This window comes from Rhinatrema bivittatum, chromosome 15 (assembly GCF_901001135.1).
Source record: "Rhinatrema bivittatum chromosome 15, aRhiBiv1.1, whole genome shotgun sequence".
Taxonomy (NCBI): Eukaryota; Metazoa; Chordata; class Amphibia; order Gymnophiona; family Rhinatrematidae; genus Rhinatrema; species Rhinatrema bivittatum.
In genome coordinates, this window is record NC_042629.1 from 34,273,171 (window position 1) to 34,301,016 (window position 27,846).

At 44.0% G+C, this 27,846-nt stretch overlaps 1 protein-coding gene across 3 annotated transcripts in view; it reads left to right on the forward strand.

Annotated features, from left to right (window-relative positions):
- The window catches only part of CCDC181 (coiled-coil domain containing 181), a 109,568-nt gene that overhangs the window by 67,709 nt on the left and 14,013 nt on the right, over positions 1–27,846 (forward strand). For 2 of the 3 annotated variants that reach the window (XM_029578940.1, XM_029578942.1), the window contains 2 exons: positions 11,158–11,304; positions 19,707–19,861. In XM_029578940.1, the coding sequence (XP_029434800.1) occupies positions 11,158–11,304; positions 19,707–19,861 (302 nt within the window). The remainder of the gene's footprint in view (positions 1–11,157; positions 11,305–19,706; positions 19,862–27,846) is intronic. The other variant, XM_029578941.1, reaches the window with a different exon arrangement.

Consider the following 27,846-nt stretch of genomic DNA (forward strand, 5'->3'; position numbering starts at 1 on the left):
TATTGGCTCGGACGTTGCACATGCCATTGGTAGTGTGGACATGGGCGCCGAGGGCGCCAGGACATCGCTATGGAAGCCAGGCACTTTGGGTCACCGATGCGGGTGCCAAGTGAAAAAAAAAAAAAAGATCAGTGCAGATGGTAGCACAGTCTCCATCGAACATGAGCGCTTCCAAGACTTGAGGGACACTCTCAGAATCACCATCGCGTCCACATGAATAAGTGACATGCCCACGAGCAAGCCAACACGCTACCACGACTGCTGGCTACCAATTCAATTGGGGCGCACTGACGCGTGGTCATGCAGCGTCAACAGATCAGTCCTGCATTGCAGCGTTAAGCCGCATGTAAAAGTGTGGCCAAGTACCTTGCTGCCAAGATGGCTGCATTTCGCACGATGCATCTGCCCTGCCGGACATCATGGTTTTTTGCCCTTCGGCGCCGTGAATCCTTTCTCTTCTCTCAGCGCTCCAAAGTGGATTACATTTAGGTACGGTGTATATTTCCCTATCCCCTGAGGTTTGCAATGGAAGGTAAAGTGTCTTGCCCAAGGTCACAAGGAGTGACTGTGAGACTTGAACCCTGAACTCATGGTTCGTAGCCCTCTGCTCTAACTGCCAGGCTACTCCTCCACTCCACTTGGCTATTAACGACCCTCCATGAGGGCACGCATGGCCTTCGAGGACTCATAATGCACCAGAAGGCTCCAATTCCCTCCACCGTCGGCCCATACAGAGATCATCTTCAGGTTCTCCTATTGGGAGTGCTACTTTCTCTGCGACTGCTGCTCACTCCCTACTGCACTACTTGGTGAGAAATCTCTCCTTCGGCGGATCCGTTTTTCTGACTTGCCCCGAGTGTTGCAAAAAAACAAACAAACAAAAAACAGGCAAGGGGAGATCCCGCCTACGGACGACTATCTTCCTCGCATTTAGACATTAAAAAAAAAAGGGGGGTCTCACCTTCTTCTAGCCCCCTGCCTTGGGGACATTCAATGTCCTAGTTTCGCTAAATGGGCACTCCAATATCTGCTACTATTTCATCACTGGAGAAGGTAATATTTTTGTGAATTGTAGTCTTCCACACAGGACTCCAGTCTCTAAATGTTAAAGACTGGCTTCCCAAAGGGGAGGAGTTAGCAATCTGTTGGCAACCAGCTCCCCAAAGGGGAGGAGTTAGCAATCTGTTATAGATCTGGCTGCTGGATATTCCCGTTGAAGGAGGAATTAGCAATCTGTTAGTGAACACCCCGCCAGGGGGCGCAGTAGCACTCTGTTAAGGATCTTGCTAAGGAGTTAGCAATCTGTTAGTGCTCTGCTCCTCCAGAGGGATGGAGTAGCAACTGTTATGTTTTGTTCCTGCAGAAAGATGAGCCAGCAACCTGTATGATCCCCACAGGGAGAAAGCTATGTGATATGAATCAGCTTCCGCAGAGAGAGGAGTAATGGTCTGATGTGGGTTGGCTGCCACAGAGTGGCAGATGATAATACCGCTCTATTAGTGTAAGAAGTAACACTTAGTAGAAATAGTGAATCCCTGGGCCAATGGCAGATGACAGCGCCCTCAAATGGAGATCTTGAGAGGGACCATCGGCTAGGCTGGAGTATTGAGACAAACACAGATAGTTCTTTATTAGACTGGAAGTAGAACCACCAGAGGTGATAGTAGTGGGTTGATATGCCTGGCAGGGCTGAAGTCCCTCTGATACTGGAACTACGATCTCTGAGCTGCTGAGCTGTAAGGAGAGACTATAGGTAGTGAATAGACAGGGAATGCTGGACATAACCTGTGGTAGATGATACACTCACAATTGTAGATCTCTGTAGTGTCTTCTTTATGCAACAGAGAGTCTTCAGTATTCAGGAACAGGAGCCACAGGCGAGTACTGGTTCCTATAGGCAGTCTGAAATAGAACTCACAATAACTGTGTATGGGATGACTTCTGGAAAAAAAGAGAGGCTAGAAGAGATTTAGGAATGTAGGCCCTCGTGGAGTGAGTACCGGTTCCTGTTTGTTAATCTGTAATAATAATCCATAAGATATTGGTATGCGATATCTTTGAGAAAGGAATTAGGAACATAGGCCCTCGTGGAGCAAGTCCCGGTTCCTATCTGCAATGGAAACTCACGATCTCCGTACCTGCAATAACGTCTTAGACTGAAGGGAGCCGCAGCGATTAGGAACAAGGGCCCTCGTGGAGAGAGTACCGGTTCCTGTCTGTAATAGGATCACTGTGTTCATGTCTGCGATTGCCTCCAGGCAATAGGAGTCTTCTGAGTCTTCTGGAATGTAAGCCCTCAAGGAGCGAGTACCGGATCCCGTCCAACAATCTGAAAACAAGAATAGAGAGAGCGGAGCCCCCGAGGAGCGGGTACTCTTGGTAAGTTTGAAAAGGCCGAGCAGTGGAGAAAGGTTTCCCCTTGCTGACTCGGATTGTTGTTGCAAGTAGCGTGGACTGCCAAAGCAAGTCCTGATGGAGTTCCTTGCTAACTCGTTTGAGGTTAGCAAACAAAGACCTTTTAAATTGAAAACAAATGACGTCACTACAAGGGGACGCCCCCGAGGTTCGAGCCCTTGCTGGTACAAAGTCTGGAGTGCGCGCGCATACGCGCACCCTTACATCCTCAAAAACATGGAGGATCTGTGGCGTCAAGCCAGCCCGGGGATACCGGGACTAAGAGGCGGGGAGAAGCAGCGGCTGCATCTGTCCGTCTGAGCCGAAGGGAGTCGCCACAAAGGTAGAGAGGGTGGAGCAAGGGCGAGAATAGGCACGAACGCAACACTAAGGCTCTAAAGTTTCTCTCCAAGAACATGGGATACTTCACGATACCTTCTCTATTTATAAGCAGATAAGCTGGTTTCAATGATCTCCACAGCGAAAAAAAAAAAAATAATAATTGTGCATCCTGCCATTTCTTGCCAGGGACAAGCACAGTATTCTGTCGAATGCCGACCACCCTAGTCTTCCTGCATTCTTGTGTACTGCACCGACAGACACAATCGAGTCTTTTACTTAAGTTATCCTCGCCGACTGCACAATGCAATAGCAAGTTACGTGCAAGGAACATCCTTCTTTCACCAATGTGCATGGAAACTAAAACTCATGTCTCTGCCGTAGCTGATCCATCAAACTGGAGGTCGAATGAATTTCATCTATATCATTCTACTGACCACGTTATATTTCCTGTCCCACTGGTGACTTCAACTTTCAGTTTCACAGGAAATGCGGCGGCATTCTCCAACTTCTGCCAGCTTCCATGAGCCGTTGGGGGATTTCTTAGACTGCCTATTTCCCACTACCTTTAGTGGGGAGCAGTCTCTTCTATTTGTTCTGTCCTAACACACAGATCAACCCGTACTTACTCTTCAGATTCTATACGGACCGATTTCTTCCATTTTTCATCTTCGCCGCACTTGTGCAGCCTTTCCCTGCTCTAACCTTCATTAACACTGCTCCGCTTGACATGCAGGACTATAGCCTCCGTCAAACCGAATAGAAATTCTCATAGAGAGTCCCTACTGATTAAAGAATCCTCGCCAGGGATTGCGCAGTGGTACTCCTTTTTGACAACATAGCATCATGATCTTTCCTACCTGACTGATTACCTGTCTGTGACAGTTAGCCAAGGCACCCTTGTGATCATTTCTTTGACTTGATCCTCACCATCTAGACAAATCCTGGCCGTCCTAGGTCATGTGACAATATCCATCTATGTGGTCCCGCATACACACCTGTATATGCGTCGCCTGCAGTGGAAACTAAAGACCTAATGGATTCAATTTCTCCATCCATTGTTTGCACGTTACTCTCACCAACAGCATGAAAAAAACTACCTTCAGTGGTGACTACTCCCGTCAACTTATGAACGGGCTCGTTCCTAAATTCCTTACGACATCAGATAATACTCACCAGGGACGCGTTTCCCAGGGGCTGGGGAGCTCAACTAGACCAGTTATCAACACAGGATCTATGGACCACATACGACCGTTCGCAACACATGAACCTACAAGAACTCAAGTCGGTGAGAAACGCCCTTTGAGCCTTTGGAGACTCCCTACATGGGAAGATAGTAATGATTAATTAAAAAACAACCAAATCACAATGTTCTACATAAACAAAGACAAAGGGTCAGGTTCTTGAGACCTTTACAAGGAAGCACTCCAGATACTGGAATGGGCTCATCAACGATCAATTTCTCTTCAAGCAACTTATTTGCCCGGAATCCAAACTCCAGTACAGACAAGCTCAGCAGAATATTTCATCCCCACGAATGTGAATTATACCAGAAGGTAGCTCAACACATATTCTCAGTTGGGAGCCATCCTTCCCTCGACCTGTTTGCAACAGGAGACTACAGAAAACTGAAAACCTTCTCGGTTTCCCAAGCCCACAGAGTCGCTCCACACGTTTTTCTAGTCAATGGCTCTCACAACCTATGGTATGCGCTCCCTCCAATAGCACTCATCTCTCGTACAATCCAGAGATGCATCGCAGACCAAGCAAGTCTGATCTCTGTCGCGCCAGTGTGGCGACGCAACCATGGCGCAGCTACTTACTGCACCTATCAATCTGCAAACCAATTCTGCGGGGCAGCAGCCCTCAACTACTCACCCAGGACAAAAGATCTCTCATCTTCTTCACTCCTCCCAACGCCTCACGGCATGGGGATTGGTCGAGTCACATAAAACCTAAACACTTTCCTGATCTTCAGCACATGTTACTGTCTTCAGGACAACTGTCAACCAGACTCAATTACAACAAAAAGTGGTCACGCTACGTTTCTTGGTGTTCAACAACGGGTATTGACCTATTAACTGCCCACCTGAATGGCTTCTCTCCTATCTTCATCTACTCTGCAGTGAGGGTCTTGCTGTTTCCTCACTCCGTGTTCCTTTATGCGCTTTAGTGGATTACCACATTCATCTCAATGGAGAGCCCATTTCATGTCATAAACTAGTCTCCAGATTCCTGAAAGGAATATTCCACCCACGTCCACCTTTACATAAACCAGCAGTGCCGTGGGACGTTTCTATGATCATTGAATACCTAATACTTCCACCCCTTTGAACCGTTAGACTCTAGTCACCTTCGATATTTCTCATGGGAAGTACTTCCATGGAAAGGTGATTTCAACTTTCCACATCAACTAAACCATCACCTTACCCACTTTCCATTCAAATCCTCATGCGAATGGGAATGAGAGAAAACTCCATATTTTGGACTGTACACGTGCGCTAGACTACTACAAACAGCGCACTCATTCATCTGACAGACCTTTACAGTTCTTTCAATATTTCAACCCGAACACTCAGGGACTTCCAGTAACAAAATGCACTCTATCTATGTTGATATCGAACTGTATTCAGTTTGCTATCACCAATGATAGCAAACTTTACCTACGAATCCAAAGACACGCCGGGTGCGTGCAATTGCTCCCCGATGGCCCATCTACCTGTGGTTCCCATTATAGACCTCTGTAAAGTGACAGCGTAGTCATCGCTGCGCACTTTCACATCCCATTACTGTTTCGATAAACTGCGGATGATGCGTTAATAGGACGGACTATCCTACAGAAGAGCACTTGTTCCTCATACATAGCCTTCATAGGAACTGTCCGCCTCGATCTCCCGTATTGAGCAAATATATCAAATTACACACATTAACAGCTCAATATGTCAGCTGGGCACTCCCAGGCAGCATGGCTAATTCAGCTGCTTATCTACATGAAAAGAGCAAATTTGCTTACCATAAACGGTGTTTTCCATAGATAGCAGATGAATTAGCCATGCTGACCCGCCTGCCTCCCCGGACAGTTCTAGCATACCTACCTTGCTTTTGATACTGACTGAGGAGCCTGAGGTGATCCTGTCACGATACAGGAGGGAGGGAGTACCTAGCTAAATGATTTACCTAGACTTTGAGAGCTCCGCCACCTAGTGGCACGGAGGACGTACCCAGACAGCATGGCTAATTCATCTGCTATCTACGGAAAACGCAGTTTACGGTAAGCAAACTTGCTCTTAACCGAATAAGTTATGTGGCTAACTCTGATATTCACAGTTAGCTGGATAACTTATCCAACTACCTCTGGTTGGCCCGTAGACCTGTCCTAAAGTTAGCCAGATATTTATTTATAAACTTTTCTATACCAGTATTCATGGGTACATCATATCGCTTTACAAAGAACTCCATGAAATTACATGGAACAGGGCGGGGGAAACAGGGGAGCAACCGTAAGAATAAAAAAGGGGAGAATGTACAAGGGGACCTTAAAAAGGTAACGTAGGAAAATCAGTAAAGAGAGAAACTAATATACATAGGGAAACAAGGAGAATCAAAAGATACTAGGAATATTATATATTATACAAGGTAACGGGATATTACAGGGGTACAGGAGAGATAAAAAATCTACAAGATGAGGAAAATTACACATTATATAAGGGAATGGGGAGCATGCAGTTAATATTGTGCACGAAATATGTTTATCTGGCTAACTTTAGGATAGCTGGATATATTTAGTGCCATGGCCATGTTGCTAAATATATAGGCTAAGTTAGCTGAATAAGTTTATCTGGTTAACTTGCTGAGCTGCATAGCGGCTAAATATGGACCTCTAAATTGCTGTGCACTAGGGACCCCAGAGCAGAAGCTAAATGTGAGAGCCAATGTATTAAAGTAAGTTAACATCAGCCATTAATTCACATGTGTATTAATGTAAATGTTAATTACATGGAAATGAGGCAGTACTGATAAAGTACTGCATATGTTAGTTATGAACATTATTGCTAAACCTTAACTACACTTCTGAATTGCAGTGAAGAATTTTGTGTGTTAATGTATCTGCAAAACAGAACACATGCTTTTTCCCTACTCTAATAGGTGATGAGCTGTTTTGAATCTCACCTCATTAGCATCATTTTTGCCTTAAGACTCCCACAAGATAATTTTCATGAGTGGAAAGTGCTGTTAACACATATAAATAAGATTATATGTATTAACAGTGCTTTTAACGTGTGCTAATGATTGTGAAAGCATTAGTGCACTTTAGTACATTGGCACCCTAAAGCCAATGGTTAAATTTAATGTTTGAAATATAACAGTTGAAATAAACTGCTGTGGTGCCGATCTAGCCCGCTAGCAGTTTTACTACAGGAGAAGGCCATGTCCTCAGCCTTCACCCAAACTAAAATAAAAAAAAAAAAATCAAACACACCCCTCACAGCTTAGCCTTCACTCCCACTCCAGTGTAGCTGAAGAATAACAACCATGCCAGATTCTCCTCCCATCTCTAACCTAGGAAACAATTAACTCCCACCCTTCAATCCCTCCTCTCACTAGGACCCCTCTAAAGGTTTTTGGTGTCAAGACAGCCTTACCTCTTACTAGCCTCCAAGTCCAGCAGGTCTCTGGCCCCTCCTAATAGGTGTCTTGAACTTAGTTCCTAGATCAGTAGGAGATACGCTGTCTCCTCCTGCTGCTACCTCAGTGCTGTAGGAGATTCTGGCTTCTGATGGGAGGGAGGAGGATGGCTTAGCATGTTTAAATTGCAGAGTACAAGGGGAGATGCCAGGGAAGGTTGACAACTAGCCCCCCCATCATAACACTTTCTCATTCTTTGCAGGGGTAATGGAAAGCTTTGAGAGGTTCAGGGATGGGGTGAGGGTAATGCCCCATGTATCTAAGCAGAGGAAGGGAGTATCGGGCCGCTATGGCTACAACTTTTTTTTTTTCACTTGCTCGTGGGAGAGGACCAGGCTACTGCTGCCTGTAAGCTTTTAAACTTATTGGCTTTATGCTAACTATAGCCAATTATCTGGATAAGCATAACCGATTAACTTTAGACCTCCTCTCCACCATTACCAGACTTGCTGGGTAGCACTGCTATTCAGTGCTATCTGGCTAAGTTGAAGCCCTGCTCCTGGATTGCCCTGTGCTGGATAAGGTTTTAGCTGGCTAATGACTTGCCTGACAAACTTATCTGGGCAGTGTGGGGTCTATTTAATACCCTAGGTTTCTCTGGCATAGTCCCAAACTTAGCTAGAAAACCTCTCAATCACCTGTATAACATAAGCTTGATAGCTGTCTTCTGTTTAATGCAGAAATTCAAGATCTCAACCAGATTAGTGGTTTTGGGGTGATATATGAGTTAGTGGCTATTCCCACTTGAAAATCTGGAGGTAATAACCAACCCAGAACTAAATCACAAGCACAAGCAGAGGTCCTTATTCAAAAGATTTGTCCAGGTTATTTCAGGAGCTACCCAGACATACAGTATCTTTGTTTTCAAAACCCTCCTCTGATTTCCCGTAAAATTTTGTGTGGGTAACTCATTACCTGCAAAACATTAGCTGGATAAATAAGAGGTGATGGGGCTTTCAATGGTTGGGGATTTTCTGTGGCTGGTTAGCACTGATATTCAGTGCAATACAGATAAATTTATCTGGCCAATGGATTGTTAGTGCAGTAGTTGGGCAGGATAGAAAGGGGATGGGTTAAACTTAGGGGGGAGGGGAAAGCCTGGTTAATTGAGAATGAAGGCTTGTGGCTCTGCATATTTAGTAGGGGTTGGTTCTAATTAAGCTGGAGCTGAAAGGAGCAAGAGGGAACCATCAGTCCATAATAATAGTCTCCTTATTATTACCTCTGTGCCCCTACTAAATATACAGTGCCACAAGCCTTCATTCACAAATAACCAGGCTTCCCCCCCCCCACCACCAGTTTAACCCACCCCCTTTCTATTCTGCCCAACTACTGTACTATCAATCCATCTGCCTCAAAACGTTTCCTCAATCTAGTCCGATGTTTTAGCTGGCTAGATTTAAGTTGCATGTCCTATTCAAAACCCGCCCCTAGGTGTCACCATTGTGCAGTGGTTTAGATTACCTCTTTGTGCAGGGGCAGAGAATGTTACCCTAGTTGGCCTGAGAAGTCGGTTGGGATCAGGAATCAAACTCTGATCTCTTGAATGAATGCACACATCTCTGCCATAGGATTGGCCCAAAGGGAGGTTTTCATTTTGCCTTAAGAGAGTAAAAATTTCAACAGTGATTTCCTTTTCATTTTAGTGGCATAATCTTTTCCAAAGAATCATTTATGTAGCAGTAGACCCCAGTTATGAGTTTTTATGTGTGTTTTTTTCCTGCAGTACACTTTTAAAAAATGTCCAACTGTGGTATTCATTTGGAACAGTATGCAGTAGTTGAAGTGCTTTATCAATATCCTGCTAGAATTGTTCCATTCTTATCTCATTATATATAGATAATAAAATGTACTTAGGAACCAGTGCAGTGGTTCCTATCGGTGACCAACAGGGTGCGCATCTGTCTGACTGGCATTGGCCTCCACTGTGCACTGTAGAAAGATGACAAGGAATTGGCAGTTCAGCTGTGCAGATTGGCGGATCTAGCAAACAGCTTTGGTTGGTTTGCACCGTGCAGGCTGGAGAAGGGACATGGTGGGGGAAGGGGGACAGCAAGTGCTGGGATCGGACAGGGAGGGAGACATAACAAATGCTAATTCCTTTCATAAATGTTTTGTCGGTTTCTGCTAGTAATGAATTAATAATACATTACTCAAATACTCTCTATGGAGATGGTAATTGAAGAATATTTAATAGTCCTGTTTTCAAATTCAGTTCTTGCTTTACAGCAAACTGATTAGTCTCTCAACAGTCTGAACATCCAAGATCTCCTTTTAAGCAGTTAAGCTCACTTTGTGCTGGCATGGAAGCTGGAGCCTCCAGAGTCCCCTGGTGAGATGGAGCACCCTCCATCCCTCTTGCTGTATCTTCTGAGTCAGTCCAAAAGGTGAAGAGAAGGTCCTGAAAGAGTTGACCTTTAGTCATAACCTTCAGAGTATGTGGGACCTTGATCCCTCCCACCTCCTCACCCGCCTGCCTCAGCAAAGGGGAACCTGGGCCTGCTCCTGATACCTAGGTTTCCTTTGTCTCTGTCTAGCCCTCTGCCTTTGCCCCCAAGAGCTGAGTAGAGACGGCAGGACGTTCACCACAATATGCATATTCATTGTGGATACCCTGAAAATCAGACAGGTTTGTGAATCCTGAGGACTGGAGTTGGTCACCCCAACCCAAATGACTCTACTATGGATATTGTACATGAAATATGTGAGCAACCTTTGATTTCTTTACTTGAAGAGGACAATTTTCAAAGCCATTTATGCGGGTAAGAAGATTTTCACTGCTTTCAACGGCCGCACGTTATTCCCTCAGTGCATGCCCTTGAGCCACATTGAGCGGGCATGTTTAAGGCAGGAGACAACCTGCAGTTGACCTCTTCAAATCTTCACGGATACTTTTCCAGCAGAAATCTGCTGCAGAAAAAGCAGAGGCAAGTGAAAGCACATTCTTTCAGGGGAACACGGCTACTAAAGCTGAGTGGTGCTCAAATGAGGAAGAGGTTTCCCTTTCACTGTGGTACCCTTAGACACGGCCTGCTCATTTTTGGAACTCAGAGTTGCTTAAGCTGGGATTGGTTTATACCACTGAATTTTTAGAACAGTGTATATGAAAAGCAGATGACATTTTAATGTGGCTTTTTGAGTCTTAGCTCACTGCTAAAATGACTCATGGATTAACAGAGGTTAAATATGACCACTAAGTTTGGCATACTTTTTTCTTTCAATCTATAGGTAGTAATGCTGTTTAGATAACTACTAACATTAATGATATTGATGAATATTCTTTATAGAATTTAAACAGTTAAGGGTATAAAAACAAGGGATAGGTGGGTAGCATGTCAGAAGCCATCTATGTGGATTTTCAGCTGCCAAAAAAGAAAATGTGTACTTTTAGAGGCACCAAAAAGAGGTGTTGAGGGGTTGGGGAGAAAACTACATGCGTACATTAAAGTTAAAAAGTATATGCACAAAGCCAACAGGCATAATTTAGGACCTCATCTGAAACAATTTAATGTACATATGTACTTTTTATCCAAATAATACCCTATCTTCAAACACAAGCTATGTGGATAGTTTGTGTTTAAATCCCAGATTGGTTTGTGCAGGCTAAAAGTACATGCCTGCTGCTGTTCATAGGAGCCATATTGAAAATTTACCATAGAATGTTACGAACATGATAAAGATAGAACAATTTATTCCTTTGTGCAAGATTATGGTTAACTCTTTAGGATTCTTCACAAGGAGGAAGAATGGAAAAGACAACAAGAAGAACAAAAGAAAAAGGAGAACCAAATGGCATTCAGAGCTTGGCTGCAGAAGAAAAGAGAACAATTAGTTGGAGAGAAGAGAATTCAGCAGGCTAAAGAGCTGGAGGAGCTGAACAATAGTGTAAGTGAAGCCAATCTTCCTAGTATTATTACAGATATCCTGTTAGAAAGATGGTAGTAATCAAGGTGAGCTGGCCTGTTGGGAGTTTGGGTATATCCCAGTCGTCCATGTCAGGCCAGCAGGCTATCTACAGTGGTGGTGGCAGCAGCAGCAGCCAATTGCAGAATGGTAACCTTCCATCTTGGCAGCTCTTGCACTCATGATTAACTGGGCCTGTGTGGGGAGGTGGGATTTCAAGACCAGGAGTTGTTGGCTGCCATGCAGTGTGTATCCCTGGCTTTCCCCTCTCTGCTTGTTTGCCAGGGACCATGCTTATTAGTTCTTTATTGCATCTGCTGATACTGTTTCAGGGGCCATGGCAAATCCCATACCTTCTCCATGTTGCACTGCATGTGTAAAGTGACTGAAAAGCACCTGTCCTGTCCAGGCTCTCTCATGTTCCCTCTCTGTGATTGGCTCCAGCCAGTAGGACAATGGCGCCTGTGTCCTGGCACTTCTAACCTTCTTCTCCTGTTACCAGCATCTCTTTCTCCCATGCAGAATATTAGCGTTTTGAACTGCCCTGTGCTCTATTTAAATGTGTGAACCATTTGGTAGGAGTAGATGTCAGTGGCAGGAGGAGCAGGCTAGAAATGGCAGGTGGCTGACACCACTCTCCTGCTAGCCAGGTGTTAAGGTAGAGAGAATCCTCAGTGGGGATGGGGGAGAGGAGAGCAGGGAGTCGGGAAGGGAACAATACTTCCATGGTACCCGGGACATCAACTCCAAATGTGATTTTGTTAAGAAGTTAATCCCTACCCAAGGATTAGCTTTAGTGTGATCTGAAACTCATAGTGCAACACAAGTTTGAAGGAGAATATTACGTTCCCATTGGGCCAGTTGATCTGGGGATTATGCTTTGCCAGTCAAGTGATTCCTAGGATGATTGCGAGGTTATTGTTGCATATGGAGTTTATTTGCTTGATTATGAATAAATTAATTTCTTCAGCTGTCTGGCTGCCTGCTATTCCGCAGTGGGTCTCCATTCCAGTACTAGCCAGGTTTGGCCCTGCTTAGGTAAGAACTCACAGGGAGCATTGCTTTTTTATGGAACATTGGTTTCCTTGGCTAGACGGTTGCCTGATATTCCTTGGTCATCCTCCATCCAGCTACTAGCTAGGTCTGAACCTGCTTATCCAAGTACTACCAGAGAGCATGATGAGAATATTGACCTAAATGTTCCCCATGGGCAAGTGGGGACCTGGATGAATTCAAAAATGATGAACTCTTCGTGGTGGTGTAGGTAACCAGTGGGCCCCAATGAACATCTCCAGCAGTATGGTCTTCTATTTGTCATGGGTTCAGGCTTGAATAAGATCCCATAAGCGATTTCTACAAAGTTAGTGGACAATCAAGAACAGCTCATTAGACCTGACATATTTGGCTAATTACTATCCCATCTCATCTATTCCTTTCTAAACTAATTGAGACTGCTGCAGTGACATAGCCAGAACTAAAGTTTTTTGGGGGCCTCAAGGTTAATATGAGTGGGCAGTAGACATACAGATCTAGGCCCTACTAGTTGTACTTTTATAGATAAAAAATGCCTTAGCATGCACTCTACAGTGGATTTCTAAGTAGTCTGCAACAGCCATTATGCATGAGTGACCTTTTAAAATATTTTAATTCTATTACTTCAAGCACTTACTAACATTAAAAATGCCTTATTAATCTGTATTCATTTTATATTTATTGCAGTTTATAAATGCACTTTTATCATGTGAAAAGTAAACAAAAAACACATAACAGAAACATCAGATCCCATCACATAATAAAATATATTAATATATTTTTTTATGAATCCTCTTTCCAAAAATGCATAAAGCTGCAATCATAATAATCATCATAAAATGATTTGCAACAGGTAAGAATAGAACTAGGAAAGGCTGAAGAGGTTAGGGCTGTTCAGCTTGGAGAAGAGACAGCAGAGGGGGGATATGATGGAGGTCTTGAACGAGTAAATGTGAATCAGTTATTTACACTTTCGGATAATAGAAGGACTAGGGGGCACTCCATGAAGTTAGCATGGGGCACATTTAAGACTAATCAGAGAAAATTATTTTTCACTCAATGCACAATTAAACTTTGGAATTTGTTGCCAAGGGATGTGGTTAGTGCAGTTAGCATAGCTGGGTTTAAAAAAGGTTTGGATAAGTTCTTGGAGGAGAAGTCCATTTCCTGCTATTAATCAAGTTGACTTAGGTAATGGCCTCTGCTAATACTGGTATCACTAGCATGGGATCTTCTTAGTGTTTGGGTACTTGCCAGGTTCTTATGGCCTGGATTGGCCACTGTAGGAAACAGGATGCTGGGTTTGATGGACCCTTGGTCTGACCCAGTATGGCATGTTCTTATGACATGCAAAAAAAAAAAAAAATTAGAATTCCGGTGCCAGCTTAGTGACAGAAAAACAAATTCCTTTCACTGTCAAACACTTTGTGAAGTAACAAATTCCTGCAAAAATAAATAAATAAATACATAGAACCTTACCATACCATAACAGCAGTAACTCTCAGAACTCAAATAGCACCAACTTTATCTATGAAAAGGCAGCAAGGCAAACATTACACCAGGCTCTAGCACACTAATACACTACCTAGTGGGCAAACAGAACAAACCGGACTGTTACAAATCCCTACAGAGAAACTACACGGTAGCCAAAATATTGCATCTCTGTCACACATGCACAATACAGAAAGACCCTTACCTGATACAGAATAAGGGTCTACAAATTAGAAACAAACATGCAGACAGAACTGACATGGAAAGCCTTAGAAATCAGATTCTGTGAACCCTGGAATACTAAAGAAAAAGCAAAATACAAATGTAAAAAATGCACATTTCCAAAGATGACATATTCCAATTGCTGAAAGGCAAAATTAAATTTTTTTACCTTTCTTGTCTGATCTTATATTTCTAATTGGTTGATCCCAGCCTCTTTTTTCCCCTTGTCTGTCTTTTCCTTATTCCTTTTTTCATGGTCTCTTTTATTCTGTTTCTTCTCTCTTCTTCTGTCTTCTTTCCTTCCTCCTTCCTATACACACATAGACTCTCTCTCTCACATGCTCTCTCACACACACATACTTTCTCTCACACAGAAACCCATTCTTCCATGCTTTCTCTCACATACACATAGGTTCCCATTCCCACACACATACATGCTCTCTTTCACACACATGCTCCCATTCCCACAAACACAAAACACAGGCTCTTACTCTCACATGCTATCTCTCATATACAGGCTCCCATTCCCCCTTACAGACACACACAGGCTCTTACTCTTACATGTTCTCTCACACACAAACGCACAAGCTCTCACATGCTCTTCACACATGCAGGCTTCGCTCCCATGCATAACGTATACACACAGGGACTCATATGCTGTCTCCAATTCCCCCTCACAGACACACACAGGCTCTCACCTTTACTTCCTCTCTCATACACAGCTTCATCTTCCCACACAAATTCACAGGCTTTCACATGCTGGCTTTTGCTCCCATTTCAATACATACATACACACTCAGGCTTTTACTCTCATATGCAGACTCCCCACTCACACAAACACACAGGCTCCCACTCTTACATGTTCTCTTATACATACAGGCTTCCACTTCCATACATGTATTTATTTATTTATTTTTTATATTCCACTTTTCACAGCGCTTCAAAGTGGATTACATTCAGGTACTGTAGGTATTTCCCTATCCCCAGAGGGCTTACAATCTAAGCTTGTACCTACGTACACAAGTACACACACACATGCTCTCACATGCAGACTCCCATTCTCACACAAATACACAGGCTCTCACATACAGGCTCCCACTCCCACATGCTTTCTCTCTCTCACACACACACACTGCTAGGTAGGCTCCCATTCACTATCCCAAGCAGGCTCTCATTCACACACGCAGTGTAAGCAGGCTCCCCATTCACCCCTGCCCCCAAGCAGGCTCCTATTCACACATAAAGCTCAGGCAAGTTCTAATTCATACATCCTCCAGCCCCCCAGGCAGGCTCCCATTCACACACCGGCCATCCTATTCTCATACACACACACCCAGAGAGGCTACAATTCACAGACATACACGCACACCCCCCCCCCCCCCCCCCCCCCAGGCAGGCTACCATTTACACCCCCAACCACCAGGCAGGCTACCATTCACACCTACATGCCTTCTGGTGAGGGTTTTATTTTCTTCAACCATCAGCCTCCCAATCCTACTCCTCTTCTCAGCCACTGGTTGGATGGGGTGCACTGGTGGCCTTGCGGGCCTCATCCTCCTTTCAGCCGCTGGTGGGATAGGGTCTAGCGGCGACCTCACAATTCTGTTCCACTTCTTGGCCACGTCAGATGGGGTGCCCTGGCGGCCTTGCGATTCTCTTCTCAGCTGCTGGATGGATGGGGTCCATCGGTGGCCTTGTGGATTCTTCCTCCTCTCGCCCAGCATATCCGCTGTGGCCCTGTGACGGGCTGCTATGCAACACTGATTGGATGTGCCTGAGTCCAGAGTAGGTGGGCCACAGCCTGCCCAGGCCCATCCGTGGCTACGCCACTGCTTGCTACCGTCTAGACATCCTTAGAGCTCTTGCTGCTTCCCCATATAGGGCTCAAACACCACCCCCCCAACAACAAGTGTTCTCTCCCTCCTTCCTTCTCCCCAAGTTCTGTGTCCTTTCCTTCACCCAGCTCTCTATCCCTCCCTCCCTTTCAGGCTCAGCTGCCCTCCCCCTCAATTCTTTCTCCCTCTCTCCATCCCACAGGCTGATCTCCTATCCAGTGTCTCCCATTTCCCAGGCTCATCCCTCCTCAGCTTTCTCCGCCTGTCTCCCTCTCCCTCACGTCTTCTTACTCACCAGGCTAAACTGCCTATCCCCAGTTCTTCCTCCCTCCCTTCCCCATTTCTCTCTCCCTCCTTTCCCTATTTCTCTCTCCCTCCTTTCCCTTCTAGGATAATTCCCTCCAACTTTCTATCTTCACAATACTCATCTCGCCCTAGCTCCCTCCTCCTCCTCCAAAAGGCTTGCCCATGCCCCCAGCTATCTTTCTCACACTTTTCCTCCTCCCAGCATGACTTACTGACCTAAAGCTGGTGCCTTGTTGGCTGGCAGTGCCTCCATTGAGCCTACATAAACTGATAAGATACTTTGAATCGGCATATTTGGGCCAATCATGCCAAAGGTCCTCCCAAGCTGATAAAGACACTGAGCCATCAGTGCTGCAGTCTTGCTTCCATTGCACCCACACAGGCCGATGATACCACTCGCAAATGCAATTGTGAACCTGGAGCTGACAAAATAAAAAACAACAACAACAATGACACTGCAATAGGAGGCTGAGCCTCTTGAGGATTCACTGAATCCCTAGAAGGCCTTGACTGCATGCCACTGAGCCTCTTGCTCATTTCTACTAGATGTTACCCCTCAGCTACCTTTCCCTCAGCGTTCTGTGTCAGTTCAAAGCACGTTTACTTCATTTTCAATGCATGTTAGCTCTCTGCTTCAATGGCAAGGGAGAAAGTCTGATACTTCACGCATATCCAGCATAGCTCTCTGCTTCAATGGCAGGGGTGAATGAAGAAAAGTGGATCTATATACAGATAACAACCAACAAGGACTGAATTACATAGACTGGGTAAACAAGCATGGGTGTAGCTTGCTTATTGCGGCGGTTACTATCCCTAACTAATTAAGCTAGATATTCACTTAGATGCAGTTCCAACACTGCTCTCTACATTAATGGCGGGGTTGGAAGGAAAACAGAACCAAAAGGTTACTAAGGGCCAAGAGTAACAGATAAGTATGAGGAAAAAAAAAAAAGTGTGAAAGCTTGCTGGGCAGACTGGATGGGCCATTTGGTCTTCTTCTGCTGTCATTTCTATGTTTAAATTATCTCGTGGTATTTTTTTGCTATTATCTCTGCTGATAGGCTGTTCCAGGAATCTACCACCCTCTCAATAAAGAAGTATTTTCTCATATTTATAAGAACATAAGAAAATGCCATACTGGGTCAGACCAAGGGTCCATCAAGCCCAGCATCCTGTTTCCAACAGTGGCCAATCCAGGCCATAAGAACCTGGCAAGTACCCAAAAACTAAGTCTATTCCATGTTACCATTGCTAATGGCAGTGGCTATTCTCTAAGTGAACTTAATAGCAGGTAATGGACTTCTCCTCCAAGAACTTATCCAATCCTTTTTTAAACACAGCTATACTAACTGCATGAACCACATTCTCTGGCAACAAATTCCAGAGTTTAATTGTGCGTTGAGTAAAAAAGAACTTTCTCAGATTAGTTTTAAATGTGCCCCATGCTAACTTCATGGACTGCCCCCTAGTCTTTCTACTATCCGAAAGAGTAAATAACCGATTCACATCTACCCGTTCTAGACCTCTCATGATTTTAAACACCTCTATCATATCCCCCCTCAGTCGTCTCTTCTCCAAGCTGAAAAGTCCTAACCTCTTTAGCCTTTCCTCATAGGGGAGTTGTTCCATTCCCCTTATCATTTTGGTAGCCCTTCTCTGTACCTTCTCCATCGCAATTATATCTTTTTTGAGATGCGGCGACCAGAATTGTACACAGTATTCAAGGTGCGGTCTCACCATGGAGCGATACAGAGGCATTATGACATTTTCTGTTTTATTCATCATTCCTTTTCTAATAATTCCCAACATTCTGTTTGCTTTTTTGACTGCCGCAGCACACTGCACCGACGATTTCAATGTGTTATCCACTATGACACCTAGATCTCTTTCTTGGGTTGTAGCACCTAATATGGAACCCAACATTGTGTAATTATAGCATGGGTTATTTTTCCCTATATGCATCACCTTGCACTTATCCACATTAAATTTCATCTGCCATTTGGATGCCCAATTTTCCAGTCTCACAAGGTCTTCCTGCAATTTATCACAATCTGCTTGTGATTTAACTACTCTGAACAATTTTGTGTCATCTGCAAATTTGATTATCTCACTCGTCGTATTTCTTTCCAGATCATTTATAAATATATTGAACAGTAAGGGTCCCAATACAGATCCCTGAGGCACTCCACTGTCCACTCCCTTCCACTGAGAAAATTGCCCATTCAATCCTACTCTCTGTTTCCTGTCTTTTAGCCAGTTTGCAATCCACGAAAGGACATCGCCACCTATCCCATGACTTTTTACTTTTCCTAGAAGCCTCTCATGAGGAACTTTGTCAAACGCCTTCTGAAAATCCAAGTATACTATATCTACCGGTTCACCTTTATCCACATGTTTATTAACTCCTTCAAAAAAGTGAAGCAGATTTGTGAGGCAAGACTTGCCCTGGGTAAAGCCATGCTGACTTTGTTCCATTAAACCATGTCTTTCTATATGTTCTGTGATTTTGATGTTTAGAACACTTTCCACTATTTTTCCTGGCACTGAAGTCAGGCTAACCGGTCTGTAGTTTTCCCGGATCGCCCCTGGAGCCCTTTTTAAATATTGGGGTTACATTTGCTATCCTCCAGTCTTCAGGTACAATGGATGATTTTAATGATAAGTTACAAATTTTTACTAATAGGTCTGAAATTTCATTTTTTAGTTCCTTCAGAACTCTGGGGTGTATACCATCCGGTCCAGGTGATTTACTACTCTTCAGTTTGTCAATCAGGCCTACCACATCTTCACCGTGATTTGATTCAGTCCAGCTGAATCATTACCCATGAAAACCTTCTCCATTACGGGACCTCCCCAACATCCTCTTCAGTAAACACCGAAGCAAAGAAATCATTTAATCTTTCCGTGATGGCCTTATCTTCTCTAAGTGCCCCTTTAACCCCTCGATCATCTAACGGTCCAACTGACTCCCTCACAGGCTTTCTGCTTCGGATATATTTTAAAAAGTTTTTACTGTGAGTTTTTTCCTCTACAGCCAACTTCTTTTCAAATTCTCTCTTAGCCTGCAACTTTGTACATTATTATTGTTCTTTGTATAGTGTTCTTGAAGCTTACAGTCTAATAAGGACAGACAAGAAACACACACAAAACATGTGGGAGGGCTCTTGAAATTAAAACAGCAGAGCCAACTTCAAGGAGCTTCTTGATAGTTGTCTATAGAAGGATGTGGCCCATGGGTGAGGTAAGAAGACTTTCTGCAGGAACAATTAGGTTCATGTTTTAAAAGCAGCCTGCATTTGAACCTGGCAAGAGCTGGAGCACCCTTTATCCTTGAATTTCCTCTTCTATGGAAAATTTCACTTTTCTGTACTTTACAGAAGCCTGTCAAATATTTGAATGTTTTACAAGGTGAAAAAATCTGCACCTTAAAACAATTTAGAATAGCACCATATGGCATACTGTGTACTGTGCTAAGCAGATATTCATTTTTTTTAATAGTACTTGGAAAGAGATCCAAACGCAGCTTTCAAGTTGTGGCTTAAGAAGAAGCAAGAAGAACAAATGAAAGAGAGAGAAATGGATGAATTGAGGAAACAGCAAGATAATTCATACTTTGTGCACAAGAAAGAAGACTGTGATAGAGCTTTCAGACAGTAAGTAGCTGTTTGGCATGCAAAGTGCCTGGTCTTCAGCTTTAATAAGCCTATCTAAAATATGGATTATCTTTTTTATGTGAAGAGTTAAATCTTCTTCCTGAGCTGGCAGCATAACCTAGTGGTTTAGAACTTCCGATTCTCAGATTTGATTCCCATTTTTGCCAGTCACTGTCATGGTGTGACCTTGAGGTTTGAACAAATAATCTAATTTCCCTGTGTGCAACTGCTGTTTTCTGTTTTCCTTAATCAGTCTTCACTTAGTTTATACATTCTTTGTGAGAGAGACCTTTAAGCTTTCATATGCCTTGTGATTGCACAGTATTGTGTACATTTTATAAATAAATAGTAGTGATCATAACAAACACCAAAAACAGGATGAGGGCAGTTGTTTGTATCACTGAATATTAAGGATATCTGTATATACAGAATATAAAAGGTATCCGTGGAGACTTTCATATTTAATACACTTTGTCACAGTTGGGGATTTTGTCTGTTTCTTGTACTATACTACAGTAGAGGGTGTAAAGTTGAATAGATACAGGTACAAACAATCAACCCTTTTATCAACACCAGGGACTAGTCTGGAAAAAAAAATTAGGTAACTGAGGCCATCTTGTGAAAACCTACCAGTAACATTCATGCTGAGATTTGTTCACAGAAGGTACTAAACATTTGTTAAAGAGGTGGAAAAGGCAGATTGAACATGTAAAAGTACTCAAGAATTGCTCATGTGGGGACATAATGTCGCTCACAGATGAGCACAACTACTATTACCTCTCTCTGGGGGCTGACCACGACCAGGCCAACTGCCGAGGCTATGGGAGAATGTCTCCATGGGCCCAGAGACAGCTTAAGAGAAGAGCTTGTGTCAGCAGGGGAGCAAAAAACTTCTTCAATCTCAAAAGGCTTTGCTCCATCCGCGAGGGAGGTTGATAGAAGATTGACTCAGTCCTCTCCAGGGCCTAAGAAACTCAGTCCCAGTCTTTGATGGGCTGCATCCATGGGGACACCAGAGGTACTACATTTGCCATCAGAATCAAAGTCTCAGCACCCCCATCTTCAAGTAGCTACGGCAGCGCGGAAAAAGGCCACGGTGCAAATTGCATCCAAAAGCACATCAAAGGTTGCTTTACAGCCCAAGGCACTAGACGCATCAAAACACGACGCTCCAGAACACATGGTGCATGGCATGCTGAATTGCACAACCTATAACATGCTGAAGCATGTAGTGAACAACGCGCTGAAGCAACTGGCTCACAGAACACCAAAGCTTCAAAGCAATTGACACATGGCGTACCAAGGCATGCATTGTAGGAGCCCTCGAAGTGTACCATGTACGACGCGCCGATGCATAAGAGCTATGAAAGATGCGGTGTGTGAGCCCTTAGTGCTGCAGCATATTTGATGCAGCCTCAAGGGTGAACCCTCGAGGTCTATGCTGCAGCTAGCGAATGCATCCCGTAGCAGAACAGTCTGGAGCTTCACTTTTACTAGCTGCCTCCCCTGCAGGTTGAGCCCTTGGGTTCTGGAGGCCACTCCAAAGCCGGGGTCTCGCCTATGAACTATCCAGGATTTGCTCCAGGACCTGGGAGGCCTCAATCTTCTTGGGGCCTGCCTGAGGCTGCTTGTGTTTGCATGGACTTCCTGGTTTGAGCCTTGCCCTTCTCCCTAGGGACCAGCCCGCAGCACTCCTCCGTAGTTATAGGGCCAGCTAGGTGTGGGCCTTCCAAACTCCTCCCAGGGAGTCGCCTGTCTGCAGCCCTATAAAAGGACTTCAACTTCCAGTCAGCCTTGCCTTGCAACGGAGTTACTTCCCTCTGGAGGCTCCTGCCTGCCAGAGCTCCGTCAGGTCTTCTTCATGGAGCTCCTCTTCGTTTCATCTTCAAGTCAAGTTATGTCTTTGTGCCTGAGGTCCTCGTCCAGGTGTCTTGGTGTCTCGTCTTGATCCTCCGTTTCCTGATGTTCCAGGTTCCTTGGTGTTCTGCCCTTCTTGGTGTTTGCTTCAGCGCTCCTGAGCCTTCTGGTACCTGTCAGACTCAACTCCCTCGGATGATGTCTTTCCCGAGCGTGGAGTGGCCTGCAGGTGGACTGATGTCCTGTGCTCCTGAGCCGTCATGTCCTGCCAGCCTTTGTGGTGCTTCGGGCGACATCTGGCTTCGTCGTCGGAGTTCCACTTCGACTGGATTCTTCCCTGCGCTTGTCCCGTTCTCAGCGTGGTCCGTGACCAGCCTCCTCAGGCTGTGTAGGGCACGCTGTGGGACAGGGTGGTCTGCGACCAGCCCCGCGGGTGGACTGTGTAGGGCGCCCTGAGAGACAGTGCCAATGTCCTTCCACCCAATCTCTCGTCTCATCTGGACTTCGTCAAGTTCCTCGTCTCGTCCCGGACCAGTCTTGGTATCATGTCAATGTCTTGTTCCTGATGTCGTCTCATTGACCCTGGTCCGGGATGCCGTTGCATCGACCATTGGTCCATGATGTCTTCGCATCAGCCTTGGTGTCATGTCTTGTGCCAGCCCTCGTCTCTGATGCCGTCCGCATCAGCCTTGGTGCCATTTCTTTGTCTGCAATGCCGTAGCATCGATCTTGGTGTCATGTCTTCATGTCAAGGTCCATCTGCCCTCGACCTCAGGCCAGGCCTGCTGCTCCATGCCAGTCCAAGCGGCAGGTCTGAAAGGACTCGGAATGTTCGGAGGACCATTCACATTCCAACATCATCCTGTTGTTGGCCTTGGGAGCTTGCAGGCCTGCCAGAGGGTAAGACCGTCAGCCATGCTGGAACACGCTGTCAACCCTCGGTTCGGTCCTGGATCCGTCTGGGGTCGGACTGAGGCCCATGGGCACACGAAAACACCCGCACGTAACACCTACACCTTACAACATGGATGTTGAACACACGGTCCTAACTCATTGGAATTTACCGAAACCAATGCAAGAAATTCTCATTTATTTATTTATTTAAACGTTTTTCTATACCGTCATTAAGTTATTTACCATCATAACATTTACAAAAAGGCACATATAGTAATCAATAGCTTAAACTTTACGAAAGGTGCCATTAATAACCGGTAACATATAATTCATTATAGACTATTTGATTTCTGACTTAAATTGCCCTTTTATACATGTCTCTTGGGTGAGTACATGCTGTTCATTCTCAGTATTTAATTGTTATTTACGTATTCATTGGGATAAAGATAATTTCCAGGTAGTCACTTGGAGATTATGTGCTGGGTGCTCTGTGCCGTCTTATCCTTACATACTTTCACCGTTCTCTTTGTAAAAAGCCTGTTTGAAAAGCCAAGTTTTGAGATTTGTTTTAAACATTTTGAAATTTCTCTGTAGTCTTACTTCTAGGGGCATAGTGTTCCATAATATGGGACCAGCCAGTGATAGTGCACGCTCTCTGACCTGGGTTAGTCTAGCTGTTTTTACTGATGGAATGGTTAAGAGAGCTTTGTTTGCTGATCTTAAATTTCTATGTAGTACATGTACTCGAAGTGCTGTGTTCAGCCATTCTGCTTTTTTGTCGTGGATCAGTTTATGTACTGTAAGCTTTGAATTGAACTCTTTGTTCGATAGGTAGCCAATGTAGTTCTGCTAGTGTATCTGTAATGTGATCTCTTTTTTTCTTTTGCCTGTGAGAATTCTAGCCACTGAGTTTTGTAAAATTTGCAGTGGTCTTATTGATGTATAAGGTAATCCCAACAGTAGTGCGTTACAGTAATCCGTGCTCGCAAATATTAGTGCTTGGGGTACTGTGCGAAAGTTTGATAATGTCAGTAATGGCTTTAATTTCCTTAGTACCATTAGTTTTGCATACCCTTCTTTAACCTTTAGTGATATGTACTGTTTAAGGTTCAGCTCAGTGTCTATTATGATACCTAGGTTACACACCTTCTCGGCTAAATCGATTTTTTGATTGTTTTTGAGCATTATTTTGTTTATATTCTTTCTAAGTGTAAGAATTCGGTTTTGTCAATGTTAATTACCAATTCCATTTGGTTTAAAAGCTGTTTGATTATGTTAAGATACATATTAGCTGAGCTTAGTGTTTTTTCAATGGTGTCTTCAATTGGTAGGATTAATTGAATGTCATCGGCGTAAACGTAGTGTATGATTCCTAGACCTGCTAGGAGATGGCATGGTGGTAGTAGATAAATGTTAGTGTTGCTGATAGTGCGGATCCTTGTGGTGCTCCTGTTTTTAATGTTATTTTTTTGGATATGGTGTTATTGATTTGTACTTGAAACATTCGGTTATTAAGATATGATCTAAACCATGTAATTGTGTTATTGTGTAGTCCCATTTCTTCTAGTCTTTTGATTAGCATTTCGTGATTTACTGTGTCGAATGCTGAAGATAGATCAAGTAATACAAGAATGTAATGTTTTCCACTGTCAAATCCTCTTAATATATTGTCTGTCAGTGCAAGTAAAAGTGTTTCAGTGCTGTAATGTTTCCGGAATCCATGTTGTGATGGATACAGGATGTTATTTTCTAAATGCTCTGATTGTTGTTTTTGAACTGTCTTTTCTATTAATTTTGCAATTAATGGTAGGTTGGAAACTGATCTGTAGTTAGTGTCAGGGGGGTCCATGGTTTTAATTATAATTAATTCTTCAAATGGCACTGTTATTTGACCTGGTGCATCGTTAACTCTATAAACCCCCTTCTGTTGTGGGCCTCAACTATTGCTTTCATATTTACACCATCTTTCCCAATCAGGACTAGCGAGTTCACCAATTGTGAGGCTTCTAGGAAAAGTAAAAAGTCATGGGATAGGTGGCAATGTCCTTTCGTGGATTTCAAACTGGCTAAAAGACAGGAAACAGAGAGTAGGATTAAATGGACAATTTTCTCAGTGGAAGGGAGTGGACAGTGGAGTGCCTCAGGGATCTGTATTGGGACCCTTACTTTTCAATATATTTATAAATGATCTGGAAAGAAATACGACGAGTGAGATAATCAAATTTGCAGATGACACAACATTGTTCAGAGTAGTTAAATCACAAGCAGATTGTGATAAATTGCAGGAAGACCTTGTGAGACTGGAAAATTGGGCATCCAAATGGCAGATGAAATTTAATGTGGATAAGTGCAAGGTGATGCATATAGGGAAAAATAACCCATGCTATAATTACACAATGTTTGGTTCCACATTAGGTGCTACAACCCAAGAAAGAAATCTAGGCGTCATAGTGGATAACACATTGAAATCGTCGGTTCAGTGTACTGCGGCAGTCAAAAAAGCAAACAGAATGCTGGGAATTATTGGAAAGGGAATGGTGAATAAAACGGAAAATGTCATAATGCCTCTGTATCACTCCATGGTGAGACCGCACCTTGAATACTGTGTACAATTCTGGTCGCCGCATCTCAAAAAAGATATAATTGCGATGGAGAAGGTACAGAGAAGGGCTACCAAAATGATAAGGGGAATGGAACAGCTCCCCTATGAGGAAAGACTAAAGAGGTTAGGACTTTTCAGCTTGGAGAAGAGACGGCTGAGGGGGGATATGATAGAGATGTTTAAAATTATGAGAGGTCTAGAACGGGTAGATGTGAATCGGTTATTTACTCTTTCGGATAATAGAAAGACTAGGAGGCACTCCATGAAGTTAGCATGGGGCACTTTTAAAACTAATCTGAGAAAGTTCTTTTTTACTCAACGCACAATTAAACTCTGGAATTTGTTGCCAGAGGATGTGGTTAGTGCAGTTAGTACAGCTGTGTTTAAAAAAGGATTGGATAAGTTCTTGGAGGAAAAGTCCATTACCTTCTATTAAGTTCACTTAGAGAATAGCCAGTGCCATTGGCAGTGGTAACATGGAATAGACTTAGTTTTTGGGTACTTGCCAGGTTCTTATGGCCTGGATTGGCCACTGTTAGAAACAGGATGCTGGGCTTGATGGACCCTTGGTCTGACCCAGTATGGCATTTTCTTATGTTCTTAATGTGAGTATACAGAGTGCTATCGTGGCCTATCATAATCGTAATAATGAAGCACCTATCTTAACACATCCTCTGATCTCTAGCTTCATGAGAGGCCTTATAGTAGATTCATCTGCTGATTTGGAAGTCTCAAGTACATAGAGGTATTAATGTTGTTTTGAAGGTCTTAATGAAAGAACCTTTCGAGCCTATGGAGTCAGGTTCCTTACAAGGAAAGACCTATTTCTGATTGTTATAATATCTGCAAGAAGAGTAAGTGACTTCAGGCTTTAATTCATTTTCCACTATAGCTACAATTTTTCATCATAAAGTGATGCTTCAGATACATTCTAGATTTCTGCTGAAAGTAGTATCTGCCTTTCACCTCGATCAATCAATCACATTTCCTGCTATGCTTCCATCCAGTTATTGGGTTCAGTAAAAGCACACCAGTTGTGAGCAACTGCAATCTCTGTGGCATACCTTCACAATCTACCAACTGAATACATCTGCAAGGCTGCAACATGATCTTCAATCCATACTTTCACATTATTCTACTGCCTGGACCAACTGATGGTCTCTGATAGTTCTGTAGGCCAAGCAATCTTTAAACAAAATGGCAGACAAGTGATGGCTGCCCACGCAGGAGTCCAGTTTGCAAAAAGAAAACGAGGCACTGCAGCAACCCTCAGCTTGGGACTCCCCAGACAACATGGCTAATTCAACCTGCTTATCAATGGAAAAAAGCAAGTTTACTTACTGTAAAGGGTGTTTTCCATAGATGATAGGATGAATTAGCCATGCTAATCTGCCCTCCTTCCTGGACAGCTTCCTTCACAAGAATTACTTCTTTACACTTTGAAAACAACTGAGGAGATCTAGCAACAAGCAGTCATGCGGGAACTGCTGCTCATGCCCAGTAGAGCAAAAACTGGGCATAGAGAGCAGCAGCCAGCTTCCACTGCCTTACATACCAGTGGGAGGTCGATTGTGCCATTTCATCAACAGGTGACCCTCAATCACCTCAGACCAGTGGGTCCTAGCGATAATCGCTCAAGGTTATCATCTCAACTTTCTCTCCATCCCACCGGACTCCCCACCTCTACCGATGTGGAGAACATCCGATCACTCCATCCTTCTGGAACAGGAGCTTTCTCTCCTTCTCCAGCCCAAGGCAATAGAACCAGTACCCTATTCTCAGCACGACCTAGGGTTCTATTCCCGGTGCTTCCTAATCCCCAAAAAATCGGGAGGTGTTCGTCCAATTCTGGATCTACGTGCCCTCAACAAGTACGTCCATCGAGAAAAGTTCAAAATGGTAACCTTGGGTTCTCTTCTTCCTCTTCTACTAAGAGGGGACTGCCTCTGCTCTCTAGACCTCCAGGACGCATACACTCATATTGCGATAACTCCATCTCATCGCAAATACCTGAGATTTCTAGTAGGCCCCAAGCACTATCAGTACCAAGTGCTTCCATTTGGCCTCGCGTCTGCAGCACGAGTCTTCACAAAATGTCTCGTAGTAGTTGCAGCCTTCCTCAGGACTCAAGGTGTTCACGTCTACCCCCTATCTAGACGATTGGTTAGCTCCCACTCAGCAAACTGTTCAGTCGTCCTTACATCTTACCTTACACACACTGATTTCACTAGGATTTCTCGTCAACTACGACAAATCCTACTTAGTCCCATCTCAAACCTTATCATTCATAGGGGCAGACTTGGACACCTTGCAGGCAAAAGCTTTTCGACCTCGACAATGAGCTCTCACTCTAGTCTGTCTCGCACACCAGCTGCAGTCTCAGCGCTACATGACTGCATGCCACTTTCTCATCCTCCTGGGACACATGGCATCCTCAGTTCAGGTCACCCCAATGGCCCGCCTAGCCATGAGTCATACAGTGGACTCTACGGTCACAATGGACTCAATGCATTCAGCCCCTGTCGACCATTGTCCACGTCACCGACTCGTTCCGTCAGTCTCTCGCCTGGTGGAAAAATCAGATCAATCTCCTCCAAGGCTTTTCCTTCCAGGCACCAGACCCTCAAATAAC